General features: G+C 51.6%; 1 protein-coding gene across 1 annotated transcript in view; it reads left to right on the top strand.

Annotated features, from left to right (window-relative positions):
- CEMIP (cell migration inducing hyaluronidase 1) overlaps positions 1–19235 on the top strand; it is a 160256-nt gene that overhangs the window by 134497 nt on the left and 6524 nt on the right. Inside the window, exons 18-27 of the mRNA XM_082448918.1 lie at positions 656–787; positions 3771–3806; positions 3887–4042; positions 6612–6792; positions 8185–8400; positions 11593–11804; positions 12796–12981; positions 16564–16768; positions 16965–17051; positions 17729–17886. Of these exons, the coding sequence (XP_082305044.1) occupies positions 656–787; positions 3771–3806; positions 3887–4042; positions 6612–6792; positions 8185–8400; positions 11593–11804; positions 12796–12981; positions 16564–16768; positions 16965–17051; positions 17729–17886 (1569 nt within the window). The remainder of the gene's footprint in view (positions 1–655; positions 788–3770; positions 3807–3886; positions 4043–6611; positions 6793–8184; positions 8401–11592; positions 11805–12795; positions 12982–16563; positions 16769–16964; positions 17052–17728; positions 17887–19235) is intronic.

Here is a 19235-nt window from a genome sequence, read left to right as displayed (position 1 = left end):
TATAAGTACATCTGGAGCTCAGCCCAAGGCCGGGAGCTGCTTTTAAGAGATGCTGTCAAAACCTCAAGGTAGTTAGGAAAATCAGTACCCTTTAAGGAGACCAAGTGCTTGGTCTCTGTCAAAAGTGGGTAACACCAATGACATGATCATGTCCGTGGAAGACATGACATGGAAGACTTTTGCTGGCCTGGACATCAGGAGCGTCCAGGCTCAGTGCTCCATTTGCTGGCTAAGATGTAGACGCCCAGGAAAGGCACCAGGTCAAGGTTACCCCCTAGGGGAGTAGAGAGCTGGGCACCTCAGACTCCCCTTCCCGGCCCCAGGGCTGCATTGCATGCCAGGTTTGGGACTGGCTGTCTGAAATTCCTTCTGTGATCTGACCCCTCCTTGGGGCGGCAGGGTTCCCCAGTGGTGATGATGAACAAGAGAAGTGACATGTGTGTAAGATGCATGGGGCTGGGCCCTGGGGAAAAGACCTCTGACTTCCGCAGCAAGCTCAGGAAGTTCACTGCAGAGCCCAGGGGGTGCAAGTTGGTCGCTGTTTAGCCCGAGTCTTCCGGGCACCATAAGCAGAGACAAACTCACTGCCCAGAAGGGAGTCAGCTCAGGGGTCCCCCCAACACGGCCACCTGTGCCTCCCCGTGCTGTGTTCCAGATACAGCCCCCATCAGGACGCCGACCCTCTGAAGCCCCGGGAGCCGGCCATCATCAAGCACTTCACCGCCTACAAGAACCAGGACCATGGGGCCTGGCTGCGTGGCGGGGACGTGTGGCTGGACAGCTGCCGGTGAGTGTGGCGTTGGCACAGCGTGGGGACGATGCTCCTCCCCTGGGCAGGGGACAGACACGAGCAAGACAGAGAGAGGAATCCAGACATACCGGTGTTTGACCTTCTGGTCTCCCACCCAGGCAGGAGAATGGAATGGCAGTGGGCAGTGACCCAGAGAACCCCCTAGAAGCAGCATGTGGCTTCAGCCCACCATGCCAGGGGCTGTGGGGCATGACTTGCCCCCAAATAGTCACTGGGCTTGGCTGTAAGTCACATAACTTGTCATATAACCAGTCAGCGAAAGGAAGGAAGGAAGGAGGAAGGAAACCAGGACTTTCTAGGCACCTACCGTGTGCTGGATCCTTGGTTGCATTTATTTCTTACCGTGTTTCTTGGAGATATAAATTCTCATCTCCGTCTTAGACAATGAGGCTCAGTTGAAGGAATTTTCCGAAAGGTGAATAGTTGAACTGGGACTTGAAATGTCAGCACATCAGACTCCAAGGCACAAAGGAAGAAGACAAGGAACCCCGAGTTCTGATACAAGGTCCCCATGGAGAGCCCCGGCCCACACTGGACGAGGACCAGAGGGAGAGGCAGCTGAGTTGGGACTTCCTCTAAAGGAGCAGCAGGGAATGTTCTCCTCATCTGCCTTTGGTGCTAAAAAATGGGAATCAGAAACTCTACATGGGAAATAAGTGTGTTTCTCCATTTTATCATGACCAATTAAAGGAGAAATGAAGGGAGACTTGCTCATGAAAGGAGCAAGAGGAAGTGAGAGTGTGTGAGGAGAGAAACAGACAGATTTCACACACACACACACACACACACACACACGCTCACACATGTAAAGGCTTCTCAGAAAAGCAGAGGCCTGGGCAAGACAGACACTGACCCATGGATGGACCCCAGAGAGAGCCAGACACGCACAGGGATGGAAAGGGAATGTCGCTGGGGCGGGTGTTTTTGTGGGGTCAGAGAAGAGAGGAAGGGAAAGAAGAGGATTTTGAGAGTTTTGAGGAGAGGGGAAAGGGAAGAAGAGAGCCTCTTCTGGGCTTCTGAAGGGCATTTAGGGTATCAGACGGGAGGCAGCCTTGCTCTGATTGGCTCTAGAGAGCAGAAGTTGCAGATCTGGGCAGATTTCCACTCAGTAGCAGGAAGAACTTTCCAGCAACACAAGAGGCTAGTCAATGAGGTAAGCTGCTCATCCCTAGAATAGAGGCCCAAGGACACTTGAGAGAGAAGTTATGCAAGAGGTGAGTGAAAGAGAAAACAGATGGGGGTCAAAGCTAAAATTCTCTGCAGTGTTCTGCAGCCAATGAATGTCCAGATTCTGGCTTGTTGGAAGTTCAGGTCCCCATAGAGGGAGTGGATGCCAGACTTGGGGCCGAAAGACAAATGGTGAAGCACGCCCCTGCCAGTGGGGGTGGATCTTCTAACCCTTCACCAGCCTCCTTCCAAGGTAGCCCAGAATCTGGCTGGTGCAGAGGTTGTCGTCCCATGAGTGGGCACAGCCAGGGGCTGACAGAAGATGGGGATCCCTTGAGAAGCTTTGAGTATTTGGCCATCGTGTCCATTTCTTAGAAAGGTCACTCCCGCAACCACTCCGTGGGTGGACGCACTCCTAGAAGTGGGAGGGACAACTAATAATACGGCAGTCCAGAGGAGAAGGAATTACAGTGAGAACTTAGGTGAAAATGTGCTTTGGGAGAGTGAACGGGCTTAGGTGGACGATAGCTGTTTTGTTTTATGTGCGTTAAGTGTGAGATGCTTTTGAGATACTCCATGGAAATACACCAAAGTTTGGAAGTGCAGGGGGGAAGAGTGGCTGATTTTAGAGTCGCCAGCAGACTGGTAGGGGTGGAGGCTGTGAGTCTTCATGCCGTCCCCAGGGGCACAGTGCAGAAGGAGAGGACCTTGGGCAGAGCACTGGGGCACAGCGGTGGTAAGGGAAAGCCATGAAGAGACTGGGAAACAAAAATCAGGGAGTCCTGGGAGAGAACTAGAGAGCACAGGGCCCTGGAAGATGGGCCTTGAACGGTGAATTTGAACTGGATGGGCTTCAGACAGGGAGAAGTGCACGCGTCCCTGAGGACGGGGAACAGGGTAAGCAGAAGCAAACCGGGAACTAGGGAGACTTCAGGCGGCCGGGACCCTCCCTGGAGCAGAGGGAAAGTGGATTCACTTGGGCCTGAAGCATGAGGGCAAGGATTTGGCTTAGGTTTATGGCTGCTATGAAGCCACCAGAGTTTAGGAAGCAGAGAGTGGCACTTCGAGGGGCTGTACACCCCTGGGACAAAGGAAGTGAAGGCAGCCGCCATATTTGGACCCACGGTCCACGGCAGCGCAGACCCAAGGCTCGGCTCAGATTCTGTGGGACTCCTTATCACTCACAACCAGACTCCCTCCAGAAATGTGCTCCTCCTGACCCTCACAATGGACAAAGGCAAAAGGGAGCTGATGAGATCGCTACAGTGTAATTGCAAACTTACTTCTCAGGGCCAACATCTGCCTGACTTCTGGGCAACTTAGAAATCAGCTATTAGTGGTCCTTCCTGCTGTGGCTGAAACAGTAGTGAGGATGGCTACGGGCAATGGAACTGCATCTATGTACCCCCATCATCACCCAGGGCGGGCTGGTCCTGAGGGTAGCAAGACCCTCCACGTCCCCTTGGTCCAGTATCCCACTGAGCCCTGGAATCACAGATGGGGGTGGGCTGGAGAGGGAGGCCCATGGAGTCCAGTCTGAATGCTGCTAATGCAACGTGGCATCAAACGCTGAGAGCCCCTGCATTCACTCTTTTCTCTTTGGAGTCAGACACTGAGTGGGCGGGAATCTAGGCGATCCCATTATTACGCAGAATGTGTGAGCCACAGCTCCCTCAGCAAACCCTGTGCTTATGCAAAGACCCTTCCCCTACACAGGACCCACGGTATGACACCAGGGCAGGCAGGAGTCCTTCCCTCCACGACTTCACTGACTGTCTCCTCTTGTCCCCAGGTTTGCTGACAATGGCATTGGCCTGACCCTGGCCAGGTAAGAGCCAGGTCATTGCCCTTGGCACCCTGTGGGTTGCTGTCTCTGGACATCTCATTCCAGACATCTTCTCTCTACAGTGGTGGGACCTTCCCGTATGATGATGGCTCCAAGCAGGAGATCAAGAACAGCTTGTTTGTTGGCGAGAGTGGCAATGTGGGGACGGAGATGATGGACAACAGGATCTGGGGCCCAGGTGGCTTGGACCACAGCGGAAGGACCCTCCCCATAGGCCAGTAGGTTTGCAAGCATGGCAGCTTCTTTGTTCTGCGTGGCTTAACCTAAACGATAGCAGTGGAAGGAAAGATGCTAGGATGTGATTTCTACCTGTTGACTATGAATTCCTCTGTCCTCTACTGGTCAGAGAAATCACTGAAACAATTGAGGTTAACCAGCAGGGGGGTGAAATCTAGAATCAGAGAGAGAAGTCAAACAACTGTGTTGAATATGAGTCAACAGGGAGACACAGCTGTCAAAACGTATAACGTGGTTCTGAGCTACGTTAACGGGAATTTAGAGTCCAGGATGGGCGACCGTGGCTTCCTCTCTCCTTGGACAGCACACCCACTCGGAGCATCTCATCCACCTCTGATGGTGGTAGAGTGATAGTCACACGCAGATTGGGATCTTCAACCAGAAACTGGGACCAGACTTGGGGGAACAGCCCGGGAGATGCTGTCACACATTCTCAGGGTTGCTGTGCGCATACAGGATGAAACTCGCTCTATGTTAGGGTTAGAATTGGTTTTGTGCAGGAAAGAATTTTCTAGCAGTCAGGTTTGTTAAACAGCAGAATAGCATGCCTGTCCTGGAGGGTCACGGGCTCTCTGTTGCTGGATGATAAGCAGGTGGTTGGAGAGGGAGGGGGTGACTTGGAGAGCTGACGCACCAACAGAGCAAAGGGACTTGGTTAACTCCTCGGAAAGCTGCAGCTTGGGTCAGTGGTGAGGAAGTCTCTCCTTCTAATGGTGTTTCTGCTCAGACAGGAATTCAAGCCAGAGAACAAGACTCTGAGCCACAAGCAGCAGAGGGCTAAGATTAGCCCTTTCTGCCCCTCTGAGCTTTCTTCTCTTTCTCTAGGAATATGTCCTTCCTGCCTCTACAGGTAGGACATAGGCCTAAACTCCCAGCGCTAGTGGGATGGGTATCTTTGAAAAGATTTTGCAGAGAGAACCACAGTCTCCTTTGGCATGAGTGATCCAGAAGCCCTTGTTTCTGTCTAGCCTAAGTGGTGTAGCAATCCCTTCAGATCATTTTTATGAGCAACTCTGGGTCTGCATATTTGGGTTTCTTCGCTGAGGGTTACCAGCCTCCCCAGGGCCAGAATGTTCTGACGACTTCCAGAGGTGAGTTTGTTTATGGAGGCCTGACAGCTTTGTCAGACTCAGGCAGGTCCCTCAAACTGCATTTGTGAGCAGGAGCCCGGGACCTCACGGTCCTGATAGTGAGGGATTCATCCTGTATGGGCCTGGGTCGGGGTCCAAGGGTAAAGTAAGCACACAGTTTAAATATAGAGCTAGTGAGAACGGGCTGTCCCTAAAATACCTTAAATGGAAAAATGCATGGAGCCACTCCATGAGAGCCAGGATTCAAGGCGATGACATTAATCAATTACAAATATAAAAATACAGAAATACCAGAAGCCCTTGGCATACCGTGTGCTGAAGGCGCATTGCCGAGACTGGTGCTACCAGGCCCTTCCTCAGGGAACCGTATCTGATGAGGGGAGCTCAGCGCTGAAGATAGGGACCAGCTGGAATGTGACTTCTCCCCATAGATTGCCTTTTTCTGCTTTCTTGTCCCTCTTTCTGCCCTTTCTTCTTTATGTTCACCATGGAAGGAGAAGGCCCTGACCCAGAAGTAGAGATACCAGTAAAAGCATAAACATTGGGCTTGAAGAATGAGCAAGCCTAGCTTTGGGGCCAGGCCCAGAAAGGATCAGCCCAGCCAGCCCCTCCTAGGCCCTTGTTTCCCACGCCCTGCTCGGGAGTCCGTGGCAAAGGGGAGAGGCATCTCGAGCACCCTGCCCCCTTGCTGGGCTGAAGGCAGAATTTCCTAGTCCCCAGTTCTCCTCCAGCCCCTCCTAGCTCCAGCTCCAAGCCTTTTGCCTCTTCCTCCATCTTTCCCTGCTTCTGGGGTATCAGGCCCTTCTTGGGGTCCCCTGGCAGTTCACAGTCTTGCCCTCCCAGGGGGGCCTGCCCTCCCTTCTAGGGAAGCTTGAAACATCACCAGGCAGCTATTTTTCCATTTCATTATCACCTTCCATTCTGTGTCCTTCCTCTCCCTAGTTTCCCAAACCCAGCATACTGCCAATCGAAAGGCTTACTCACAGAGAGGAAGCTCATCTGGGTCTTAATCTAATTAAATTGTTATAGCAACTGAGACCAAGGCGATACTGAGTAATGGCTCTACTCTCCCAAGGGACATGATACTGGCTCTCTCCGGTAATATTTACAGTATTTATCCAATGACTCTTCATAGGATGGGAATATGTGGGGAAATGTTTGTATAGAGGACCATCTCTCAAACCCCAAGCCAGCAGCTAGACATCCATCTCTCCATCCATCCATCCATCCATCTAATAATTCATCGAGTAATCATTTATTGACATTTACTGTGTCCATAAATGCTTTCTCAGTGAATTAATTAATGCATCAATAATGTTCTGTTATAGGGGGAGTTTTGGGGGTGGGAATCAGGAATGGTTTACCCAGAAGGTCTCTTACCATCCACCTCGGAGGGTGTAAACAATGTGGCGGCACAGCATGGCAATCAGCCTGACATCTGGCTTCCTTAACTCCATAGGAATTTCCCGATCCGAGGAATTCAGTTCTACGACGGCCCCATCAACATCCAGAACTGCACTTTCCGCAAGTTTGCAGCCCTGGAGGGCCGGCACACCAGCGCCCTGGCCTTCCGTCTGAACAACGCCTGGCAGAGCTGCCCCCATAACAACGTAACCGGCATTGCCTTTGAGGACGTCCCGGTGAGTCCTCGAGGCGCCAGGGCAAGCTCCCAGCAAACCCAGACTTTGGGCGGTGATTCACAAGTCCCTGGGGGGCCTGGAGTTTGAGCCGTTGCCACCACCGCAGGGGTTGAACATTCTCCTTCAAGCAGGCTGGGCCACGTCCCAGGTCTGTCTGCATCCAAACTGGAAAAGTACAAGCGTAGGCTGCCCCACAGGTCAAGTCTGGGTAAATGCCCATTTGCCCTCACCCTGCTCAGAACCCACCCAAGCCTCAGAAGGAAATTTCCACTGCCCTCCAGGTTCTGAGGCTCTGTTCCTCCAAGGCTCTTGGGTTCGACCTACCGAGTCTGGTGACCGGGCCACTTCAGTTAGCACGATTCATCTAAAAAAACCCCCCAGCAATTCCCAAAGGAATCGTCGCTGAAGATGCTCTGTTTAATTTCTCCCTCCTAGCCCTCGGCAGCCAACAAGTTAGGAGCCGGGGCTGAGGAGGTCAGGACAAAGGGCTGCGCTTTGAGACGAGGCAGGTCCAGGGCTCCTGGTGCCTTTTGTCTGGGTTACAGCTTTCTCAGACCTCCCCTCCTCCTCCAGCTCTCTGCTCCTGCCCTTTGCCTGTCTGCCCAGTTCCTGGCAGCCTCAGGGAAAAGATGTGAAACTCAAGTCACTGAATTTCTTTACTCAGGCCACGGAGGGCCTGAAAGAGGTCAGCCATGGAAATCTCCAAGGGCTCATGTTGAAAGACTGTCTTCCTGAAACACACCGCACACTCTCACACACGTTCTCTCTCACACATATCCACGCGACGTGTGTGTGTGCGTTTATTATACATGTATATGTACTTTCTCATACATTCACTGCCACCTCAGCCTCATTCCCTCTCCACGTACACACACTCACGCACACACACACTCACACCCACTCATGCACACACGCGTGCACACTCACGTACACACTCGCACACATTCACTCACACACACCCACTCACGCACACACGCGTGCACTCACACACACTCTCACACTCACACACACTCACGTACACACTCTCACACACACACTCACGCACACACACACACTCTCACACGCACACACTCCTGTGCCTGCCTCCCCATCCCTGCAGTGTTTTGAGCCGCGTATTAGAGCTCTCTCCAGGGTCACACACAGCAGCCAGCCCTCCAGCGAGCAGAGGCCAAAAGAACGTGCTGGGTCTGAGAGCTGAGGCACAGTGAACGTTTGGCTGTTTCTCTGGCTCCATCCGAGAGGTCAGCCATGCGCTTTCCTATGCTGCCCCAGAGCATCTTTGGTTTGGCTGGTTTGTAACGTCTGGAAATCGGAAACTTCGCCCTGGCCTGACGACAGCTGCTGCTTCCCCTCACCTTCTGGTCCAGCCTCACATTCCTGGGCTCTGTTTAGATTACTTCCAGAGTGTTCTTCGGAGAGCCCGGGCCTTGGTTCAACCAGCTGGATATGGACGGGGACAAGACGTCAGTGTTCCATGACGTGGACGGCTCCGTGTCCGAGTACCCTGGGTCCTACCTCACCAAGGACGACAACTGGCTGGTCCGGCACCCAGACTGCATCAACGTTCCGGACTGGAGAGGTGCCATCTGCAGCGGGCGCTATGCACAGGTGGGGATGCAGGGCACACCTCCTCAGTGTCCCCAGTCACCCACTCACAGGACAAGCATTGAGTGAGAGCCTACTGCATGCCTGCCTCTGTGCCAGGCCAGAAAGGGACATAGGTTTCTTCTTCATTCTTCTTTCTTTCTTTTTATTTTTTTCTGCTAACCCAGTAGGATTTTCAAAAAGTCCAAGTGAAAACACTTTGTAAGCAGAATGCTTAGAAAAAGAAGTCAGGCTTTGGCACCTACTAACTGTGTGACCTTGGGCAAGTTACCTAAACTCTTGGAGTGTCAATTTCCTCATCTGTAAAATCAGGATAATAGTTGAACCCTTTTAATGAGCACATAGAGTGCTTTACCAGCCCTCTCCACCAGAAATACAACACAAGCCGTCCGGGTGATCTTAAATGTCCTAGTAGCCACGTTAAAAAGGCAGAAGAAATGGGTGACATCTATTTTAATAATATACTTTGTTAAACTCAATATATTCAAAATACTACCATCTCAACATGTAATCAGTATAAAATAATCATTAATGAGGCACTTTACATTCATATTTTTTTCCTGTTCTAAGTCTTAGGAAACTCCCTGCATATTTTATACTTAGAGCCCACTCAATTTGGATTCGAATTTTCTACAATTAAAGTAAAAGCTAGTCCTACCCAAACAATAAAGCTATGTTTAACTATTTAGCTGGAAAACTATTTTACCCGCTTTGGGTTTGAAATTTAAATGAATTAAAATGAGATTTAAAATTTGGGTCCTTAGGCACACTGGCCACATTTCCAGTGCCCAGTGGCCACATGGGACAGCAGGCTGAGTCAGAGCCCGGAATGTGAAAACATGAGTTACTGTAGTGTTGTTACTGATGTTATTTGGAAGGATAGCTGAGGACTAGATAAGCAGGGGGAGAGAGCCCCCGAGGAAACGAAGAGCTGTCAGAACAGGAGGGAAGCACATGAGCCCAGTGACCCCCGAAGGGGCAGGAAAACGTAGGAATGAGGAATCCTCACACCCAGCCCACAGGCAGGCATCACTCTCACCACTGTGGGCATCAGCATCCCGGGCATTAGAAAAGAGATAAAGGTGGACTTCCCTGGTGGTCCGGTGGTTAAGACTCCATGCTTTCACTGCAGGGGACCTGGGTTCGATCCCTCAGGGAACTAAAATCCCACAAGCCCCGAGGCACGGCCCCCCAAAAAAGAGAAAAGAGCTAAAAGTGATTTCGGGTCTGGGGAGGGATGGGGCAGGGGGCTAGTGCCAGTGAAGGGGAAGGGCCATGGGGGGCGAGGTGGGCCCCTGGAGGCGGGGCCGTGCTGGGAGCAGGTGCCAGCGGAGGCGGGAGGGGCCGGCGTTAGCAGGAGGGGGGGCAAAGAGGAAGGCAGGGGCCAGGGGCAGGGAGGTCCAGGCTATTTCTTTCCGCAGTAGAAGGGGAGGTCATGCACTGAGAGGGCAGAGAGTGGGCCTGAGCCGGGGGGCCTGCAAAGAGCGATCAGGTTGGGAAGAGGTGCCGTGGAGACTGGAAAATGCTGACAGAGGCGTGTGGAAGGAGTGCCAGGTGGTGCTGCAAACCCAGTGGAGACTGCAGACGGAGCATGGAAGGGGCACCGTTCTCCCTGGCTGCAGGACTTTCTCAGCCCTGCTCCAGAGCCCTGCAGAGGAGGTGGGCCCGTGGAATGACCCAGGCCGAGGCGTCTGGATGGGTGGGCAGGGCAAGGGATTTGGTGCTGCGGGAGCGAGTGGCCGACCTGACGGTCTAGGGCAGATAAGAAGGGAAGTAGAGTCAGAAGGAGCTGACAGATTGGGGTCATGACCTGAATAACTAAAGGCTGACCAAACCCTTAAGGCTTGCAGGCACACTGCGGGCATTATAGCATCCCTGATTCAAGGGCGAGACATCCCATGTGGAGCCTTGATCTTGAGCTTCCCTCCCACCCTTTCTTTCTGATACATTGCTTATTTTCTGCCGAAAAGGGCTGATTGTTAGTTAGAGCTTGGAGGTTACCATACCTGGCTACTGGTGAATTATTATTAGTAATCTCCTCCCTCCACTTTGCAGCTTACAAAAGGCTTTACTATACCTTTAAATTCTTATACCCATGACAACGCCATACTAGGGCAGGGTTGAAGTTTCTCTTCCCATTTTATATGTGATACAACTAGAGAGGAAGGTAACCCCTTCTTTCCAAAGGCACAACATTATTGCATCTTGATGCGATGGTCTCTCTTGGCCACAGCTACAGGGATGTCACCTAATGAAATGGGACAGGTCCTAAAACAGGACACAGTGTTTTATTTTTTTTAACGAATTTTTTATTGAAGTAGAGTTGATTTCCAATGCTGTGCCAATCTCTGCTGTACAGCAAAATGACTCAGTTATACACATACAGACATTCTTGTTTTTATATTCTTTTCCATTATGGTTTATCACAGGATATTGAATATAGTTCCCCGTGCTATACAGTAGGACCTTGTTGTTTATCTATTCTAAATATAATAGTTTGTGTCCGCCAACCCCAAACTCCCAGTTCATCCCTCTCCCTCCCTCCCTTCCCCTTGGCAACCACAGGTCTGTTCTCTATCGGGACACAGTGTTTTAAACCAAGGGTGGCCCAAATCATCCGGGCTCTTTTGTTTTGTCCCTTGGACTCAGTGCTGACAGTCTTGCTTTCATATTTGTCTCTGAAATGAGATGCCATTCATCCCCCGATGTGCACTGATAGCCACATGGACTGGCCACACAGGCCAGACACTGAGAATCAGGGGGAGAAGTAGGCAACACATCAGGCTCTTTCTCAGATACAGACAGGACAGCAGCCGGTTAAAGGGGAGTTGCATTTGCAGCAGAAGCGTAATAAAACTCTCTCCCTTCCTCCTCCTTCCTGATACCCGTCCTTTTCCAAAATTCGCTGACTATTAAGCCGACTCCCCTCAAGTTTACACTGGTCTCTCCTCTACACTTTTTTTTGAAGGTGTACAGAAAGCGTTCGCTGGATTGCACGGTACGGCTCAGGCTGCATTCACCAGCAGGAAGAGATGCCCCCTTATTTGGCCTTCTTTCATTCAAGCTTTCTAAAAAGGGCTCTGTGAAGAGAAAGTGCTTTTGAAAGTGTAGTCTGTAGTCAGATGCTAACCAGACGCTCTTGGAATAATCCCTTGTCATTGCCTCGTTGTGTGTTTCCTCTCTGGGCTGTCAAAGATGTACATTCAGGCCTACAAGACCAGTAATCTGCGCATGAAGATCATCAAGAACGACTTCCCCAGCCACCCTCTCTCCCTGGAGGGGGCCCTGACCAGGAGCACCCACTACCAGCAGTACCAACCAGTCGTCACCCTGCGGAAGGGCTACACCATCCACTGGGACCAGACGGCCCCTGCCGAGCTCACCATCTGGCTCATCAACTTCAACAGGTGAGTGGGTGCCTGGCCAGGAGCAGTGTGACATGGGGACAGCTGCTCTGGCTGAGCTCAAAGCAGCAGTGGTAACGATGCCTCGTTGCAAAGCCCCGGGCTTCCCGCTCGCAGACCCTCAGGCTCGCCCACGCCATCCCTGCACGAGGATGGATCTAGACGTGACATCACTCGGTGGTTAAGAATCAGAAGACCTGGGCTGAGCCCTCGTTCTGGGCGTGGGTGACCTCGGGCAGGGCATCTCACCCCTGGGAACCTTAGTTCCTTCATCTAGGAGATGGGGATAGTCTTACTCTGCAGAACTGCAATGGGGATCGAGTGGGACAGTGTTTGGCAGGCGTTTCACCCAGGACCTGGCTTTATGAAGGGCTCAGTATATGGTCAGAAATCCCTGGTGGCTCTCGTTACCATTTTATGTGGGGGAAGGGGGCGGGAACAAGGCTCTGCGAGTTAGAGGGATTAAGCTGAGGGCATCTGGAGAGAGCTTCATGTATTTACATTCACGTATTTTCTATGCACATCATTAACTTGTCACAGTAGTCCCGTGAGACAGACACTTATCAGTTGCAGAAAATGATACCCAAAGAGTTGAAATGGGCCCCACAGTCAGGCTGGACCAGGAAGGGGCTGAATCCAGGTCTTATAGATCCTGGCTCTTTCACTCCAGCCCTATTGAAAGAACGTTCATTCCCCACCCCTGCACCCGCCCCGAGCCAACGATCCACATAGAGCATCCAATGCAGGCCCTGGGGACGCCCCACCGACCCATTGCAATGATCCCTCTCATTCACTGCAGTCACCGCTTCTCCCTCTCTCCTTGAACACTTTGTGACGCAGTCATTACCAACAGCAAGCCTTCTTTCAAAAATTCCCACTGAGAAGTGGAAGTGCCACTTGGTGGAGAATGCTTTGGTCTCTGGCCAAGGCACACCGAGGAGGCCCTGTGGCCTGGACATCCTCGCTTGTAACCTGCCTGCACTTCCGGTTCTAGGGGCGACTGGATCCGAGTGGGGCTCTGCTACCCCCGGGGCACCACCTTTTCTATCCTCTCGGATGTTCACAATCGCCTGCTGAAGCAAACGTCCAAGACGGGCATCTTCGTGAGGACCTTGCAGATGGACAAAGTGGAGCAAAGCTACCCTGGCAAGAGCCACTACTACTGGGACGAGGACTCGGGGTGAGGAGCTCCCTCTTGGCTGCAGGAAAGCGGTCATTGTCATGCTGTCCCCCGGCCTTCCCAACAATCCTCACACCCGCCATGCAGTTGGTGCCGGTTAATGTAGGATCCTTTCCTAGGCACCTCTATTCTCAGGCAGTTTGGGCCGTCCACCAATGACATTTTTAAAGCTGTGACGCTTTGGGAGTAAAATAAGCACTCTATTAATATACACATGGATTGTAGTGAATATACCTATTTCAGGGGGAAAAAAAAAGTGAAAGCAATGAATCTTAGTTAGAACTGAGAAAATGTGGTACAGGACCTCAATTCCATACAACTCAGTCGGAGCAGATGATATTATCCCTAATTTAGAGATGGGCAGGGACTTCCCCGGTGGTCCAGTGGTTGAGACTCCCCGCTTCCACTGCAGGGGGCGCAGGTTTGAGCCCCGGTTGTGGAACTAAGATCCCACATGCCGCGCAGTGTGGCCAAAAAAAAAAAAAAAAAAAAAAAAAAATTAGAGATGGTCAAAGAAGGCACAGGATAAATAGGAATGACTTGCTCCGGGGACACCGCACAAACTTGGCATGGCTAGTTCTGAGCTCACACCTACCTGTAACCAAAATCCTCCCCCTTTTGCTGAACTGCACTAGGTTCTATTCAGCAGGGATCCAATGGGGACAGAGTACTGTTCCCGGAGACAGTGACCTATTTGGTCGCCTCCCCTAAAAAGAGAGTATTCTAACATCTGCAGAATGCCAGCACGTCTCCAAAGCGGTGAAGCTGTTGTTAGCCAGCCCTCCGGGGACTAAGGGTAAAGGATTGTTTTACGGCCATTTTTTCCATTCTTGTAGTGAAATCAAGGATAATGAGATAGATAGAAGATGCTTAGAAATATCTATAAAGGTAGGGCTTTATCGGTTTGATTAAAGGAAAATTCAAATTTGAAAGTCAGAAGCGTAAGTAAAAATGTTGGGGTTAGGGGAAGCAGCAAGTAGCACCCCTCTTCCCACATCAGTTCTACGCCAGCGGTGGGGCACGACAGCAGGTGAAGAAGGAACTGTCTGTCCTACTGATGACGGAGCTGCTGGGGAACAGATCTTCCCAATGCTGTCCCCGGGTGCACCTACCCAGTCCCAGGCAGCCCTGAGCAACCGGGGGGCTCCCCACTCAAAGCCCAACTCCCAAAACTTAGGGTGCAGGGGGAGCAGACCAGAGTCCGCCGCTCTGTGGGCTGACCTGTGTAGCCCCATCCAGCAACCACACGAGTCACTCCACTTCCCCCGGGAAGACGTCAGTGAGGGGATGGGCCGGGTCCAGGGGTGTTTAGAAAAACCCTTCCATGTGAAAACCAGAGGGGGAATTAAATGTCCTTCATACAACAGCGGAAACGATCAACATTATGATTTTAAAAATGGTAATAAGGTAAAAGTCTTCACAGCACCACCTGCGCATAATTTCTTCTTTTATCGATAGGATCGTGAGAATTGGGATGTTGCAAAGGTGTGAATTTTTCAAACGGAAACGGCCACTAAACAAGTTGAACCTTTTTGATCAACACATTTAAAAATTTGTGATTTTTCCCCTTCAAGCAGATTTTGCTGCTTAATTCAACCTTTTTGTTGGTAGCTTAGTTAATCATCATACCTATTGATTATTATGCTGTGCTTTAATTCAATGATAGCCTTAGGGACTATGAGATGGGTTACAGGATGTCTGTTGCCTGTGCAAAAGCCCAAACTCTTGGGCTTTTTGAATTCTTAGGGCTGTTTTCATGATCTTTCTGCCTTACAAATGTGTTGCTCTTTCTTACTCACGTTCAGAGCACGTGCTTTCAATGGCTACCTTCTATTCTGCTATGGCCTAGGACACTTGAGAACCAGCTTGTTATAATTGGGGGTAAAATAAAAAGTAAGTAGGCTACAAGTGAAGGGGTCCCGAAGTGTGAAATATATTTCACACCCTGAATCACCTCTGTAAATCCTTTGAGGTTAAAAAAAAAAAACACTCAGGTGATTTCATCTGTGTCCTGGAGTTTGCCAGATGCCACCTAAGCGAGGTAATGCTAAACTATACATAAGTGTAGTATTCAGGTGCACGGCCGTCAGTAGGGCTGCTCTGAAATACCACCTGGTCACAGCCAGGATTTGAGCCCAGGCTTACTGATGCCAGGGCCTCCCACTCCAGCTGACTAGGACACATGCATGTCGAAGGTGAGGGTTAGAGAGGGCAGCTGCTGTCTGGAAAATAAGGAGTGGAAGCTAGATGGTCTTCTAGGGCCCTCCAGTTTGGATAATTTGATATACCATGGCAGTGGGGAAACCTGAATACTGATAGTCTTGTGCAGAGGCCCTAGGAACAGAGTCTCTGGGTCTCTTTCTGGGATTTTGCTCATGACCTTGTCCCCTCGGGTGGTTTCTGACCTTGTGTGGGAGCCTCTGGTGGAGAAATGATGACAGGCAGCACTGAACTGCCTTCCTCCTAAGCAGCTCAAAGCTGCCCCCGCCCCATGCAGAGCATGGAATGCAGAGGAAGAAGCTTTGTTCTCAGCCGGAGCATAGATTCCCCCAGCAGTTCTTCCATATGAACACTATTCTATTCAGGGGTTGCTTGATGTCAAGAAACGTAAAGCCGCTCAAGTGAACTCAAACAAAGTGGAGGTGTTCCTCAGAGGGAAGCAAGGCATCTTCAGGAAGTCATCCCAGCTGGGCTTCCTGGGCTCCTGTGCTGAAAACAGCCAAGCCCTAGGGACCAGATGGCCCGCCCAGTTCTGCTTCCCTCTTTCTCCTCACATTCACACACGTTCCCTTGGTGAGCATTTTCCTCACCAGGCACAGGGTTGGGATGGAAAATCCCAGCTCTGTCCCCTTTGTGCTGTGTGGTCCTGGCAAGTCACTTCACTTCTCTGAGCCGTTGGGCTCTGAGAAATTGGGATGATAACAGTGCCTGCTGGACTGGACCGTCTGAGGATTAAATGAGATAATATGTCAGTTTACGGCATGTGCATAGCGTGGCATAGAGTATGTGCTCAGAAAATGAAAAGTGTCAGTGTTAGCTTTTTCTTCAATGCATTTGTTTTTAATTTCTCCACCCACATAAAACCTTGTGGTAGGACGTCCCCGGTAGCGTAGTGGTTAAGAATCCACCTGCCAATGCAGGGGACATGGGTTCGAGCCCTGGTCTGGGAAGATCCCACAGACCGCAGAGTAACTAAGCCCGCGAACCACAACTACTGAGCTCGCATGCCACAACTACTGAAGCCCATGCACCTAGAGCTCGTGCTCTGCAACAAGAGAAGCCACCGCAATGAGAAGCCCACGCACTGCAACAAAGAGTAGCCCCCGCTCGCCGCAACTAGAGAAAGCCTGCGCGCAGCAACGAAGACTCAACGCAGCCAAAAATAAATAAAATTAAAAACAAAACACAAAAAACCTTGTGGTAAACACAGATCCATTTTGTAGGGCCCACCGGCTCTAATCACTGTGGCCGGCACGTAGTTCTGGGTAAATGCCTTTGGGAGAGGCGGGGTGGGGGAGGAGGGGGAGGAAGAGGAGGCTGTGGACGCCGGAGGGAACCACCCCGCTCTGCTCCTGTGCGCAGGCTGCTTTTCCTGAAGCTGAAAGCTCAGAACGAGAGAGAGAAGTTCGCCTTCTGCTCCGTGAAAGGCTGCGAGAGAATAAAGATTAAAGCTCTGATCCCAAAGAATGCCGGCATCAGCAACTGTGCGGCCACAGCCTACCCCAAGTTCGCGGAGAAGGCCGTCGTGGACGTGCCGATGCCCAAGAAGCTCTTTGGTTCTCAGCTGGTGAGTGGCCGACAGCGAGCCCGGGCCTTCCGAGGGGGCCCAGACCCCACCAGGGTCCCCTCCAGGCATCTGCTGCGCTCCTCAGACCGTTTCCCGTGACCGGGGGTACGGGGCGGTGAGGGGGCTGACCACCCATCGGGCCGTGCACTTGACTCCACAAACCTGACAACCGCACTGGGTTTTGTTTATTTTCCAGAAGACCAAGGACCACTTCCTGGAGGTCAAGATGGAAAGTGCCAAGCAGCGCTTCTTCCACCTTCTGAACGACTTTGCCTACATCGAAGTAAGCAACCCTCACCCCTGCCCAGAGGGGCTTTGCTCACTGAGACGTGGTGTTAGTTTCCTAGGGCTCTTGTCACAAATGACCGCAAACCCGGTGGCTTAAAACAACAGAAACTTATCTTCTCACAGTTCACAAGCCAGAAGTCCCAAGTCAAGGCGCTGGCGGGGTTGGTTCCCCCTGGAGGCTCTGAGGGAGGGTCCGTTCCAGGCCTCTTCTAGCCTCTGGTGCTGCCGGCAGCCCTGGATGTTCCTTGGCTGTAGCTGCGTCCCTCCAACCTCTGCCTCTGTCTCACATGGTCTCTCCCCCATGTGTCTGAGTCTTACACCTCCCTCTGCCTAGTCCTTATAAGGACATCTGCCACTGGATTCAGGGCCCATCTGAAATCCAGGATGACCTCATCTCAAGATCCTTAACTTAATTACCTCTGCAAAGGCCCTAGTTCCAAATAAGGTCACTTTCACAGGTTGCAGTAGATGTATCTTTGGGGGAGGCCATCACTCAGCCCACTACAGAGGTTTGCAAGGAACTGACTGAAGTGAGTTTTATGCTTTGAAGAGCCGCACCGGCGACCTCTGTCTTCAGAGTCTGCGTGGGAATCCCCCGGGGCAGGAGAACCTCGGGGCTCTGCTGCCTTTGGGAACCCCTGCATCACACTGTGTGCTGCTTGTTGTCTGCAGGTGGATGGGAAGAAGTACCCGAGCTCGGAGGATGGCATCCAGGTGGTGGTAATTGACGGGAGACAAGGGCACGTGTTGAGCCAAGCCAGCTTCAGGACCGCCATCCTGCAGGGCATCCCGTGGCAGCTCTTCAATTACGTGCTGGCCATCCCCGACAAGTGAGTGTGCACCTCTGCTTCGGGAACTGGCCGATGGCGCCGCAGACCCCTGCCCGAGTCCCCCTCCCTGTCCCTGAGACCTTCAGCACAGTCTGGTCTGAGAAGGCTTGGGGAGTGTCCACAGTCTGCCCACACATCATGGGTGCTGGCTGGGAAGCTTCCCTGCCTGGTGCCTCTGCCTTTGGAGCCAGGGCCGCGGTGAATGTAGGTCAGACTGAGGTGGACGGTCTACCCAGCTACAAATGGGAAGCCTGCCCTGGCCCTGTGCCCCCATCACGACCCACTCTCGCGGCATGAGCTCATCCCCTCCCACACTTTCAGTATGATCCAAATGCTGGTGGCTCTTGAGAATCTCCAGCCCAGATCTCCCTCTGAAACACCAGATACTTTTAATCCAACTGCTACTTGGACCATGCCACCTGGATGTCTCCTATGGAACTGAATTCTCATCATTTCTTTTTTTTTTTTTTTTTTTTAATCCCCCAAACCAGTCACTCCTCTTTTCCACATTTCAGTGGGAAAAACCCTCGAGTCTGGGCATCATGTTGGGCTCTTGTCTTTCTTCTGTTGCGCCACCACCACGCTCTATAACCACATCCTGTCAACTCTACCTGCATCGTTGCTCTCCTGCTAGTTATCCTGCGGCATCCTCTGCATCGCTGCTCTGTCTGGGGCCTCCCTGTCTGCCACCCACACTGTCGGCAGTCACCCAGCAGGCTCCCTTGTCCAGCCTCCCCCTCTCGAATCCACCCACCATACTGGGGGGGTTGAGCTTCTTAAATACATGTATCTCCTGTCCCCTTCCTAGAAATCTTTGGTAATCCCCCCACCACCTTCCAAATCTAACTCACATATCACCTCTTTGGTGAGGTCTCTTCCAATCCAACCAAAAAGCTCTACCTACCCCCCGCACCCCGTAGGACCAGTGGACACATCTACTCCCCCATCTAGGGTATGGACTTCTTGATGTGGGGACCATATCTAACTCATATTTACATTCCTAGTATAATGGGTGGAGAATTCACTCCAAAGCCACAACCTGGCACAGCAGACAGTCTAAGTGCTTAACGTGGTACCTGTCATATAGGAGGTGCTTGGTAAATATTTATTGACGAAAACAAATGTACTTCCGAGATGCCGCATGATGGGCATGAACTAAGCTAGACACTATGTGAGATTCCAAAGAATGGGGTTTCGCTTAACCACCTTTGGTCTCCACTCTCTTCCCCCATCACAAGCTTCTTTAGCATGATATTTTCACATGCAGATTCATACAGAAGGCCCAGATTTGCCAATTTGGGGAAATACATGATCATCTAGAGATTTTTAGTTTTCATGCCTTTTGAGGC

Source organism: Balaenoptera physalus (assembly GCF_965194825.1).
Source record: "Balaenoptera physalus genome assembly, chromosome: 2".
NCBI classification, from domain to species: domain Eukaryota; kingdom Metazoa; phylum Chordata; class Mammalia; order Artiodactyla; family Balaenopteridae; genus Balaenoptera; species Balaenoptera physalus.
Note: the sequence above shows the minus strand (reverse complement) of the source record. Positions and strands in the feature narration are given on the sequence as shown.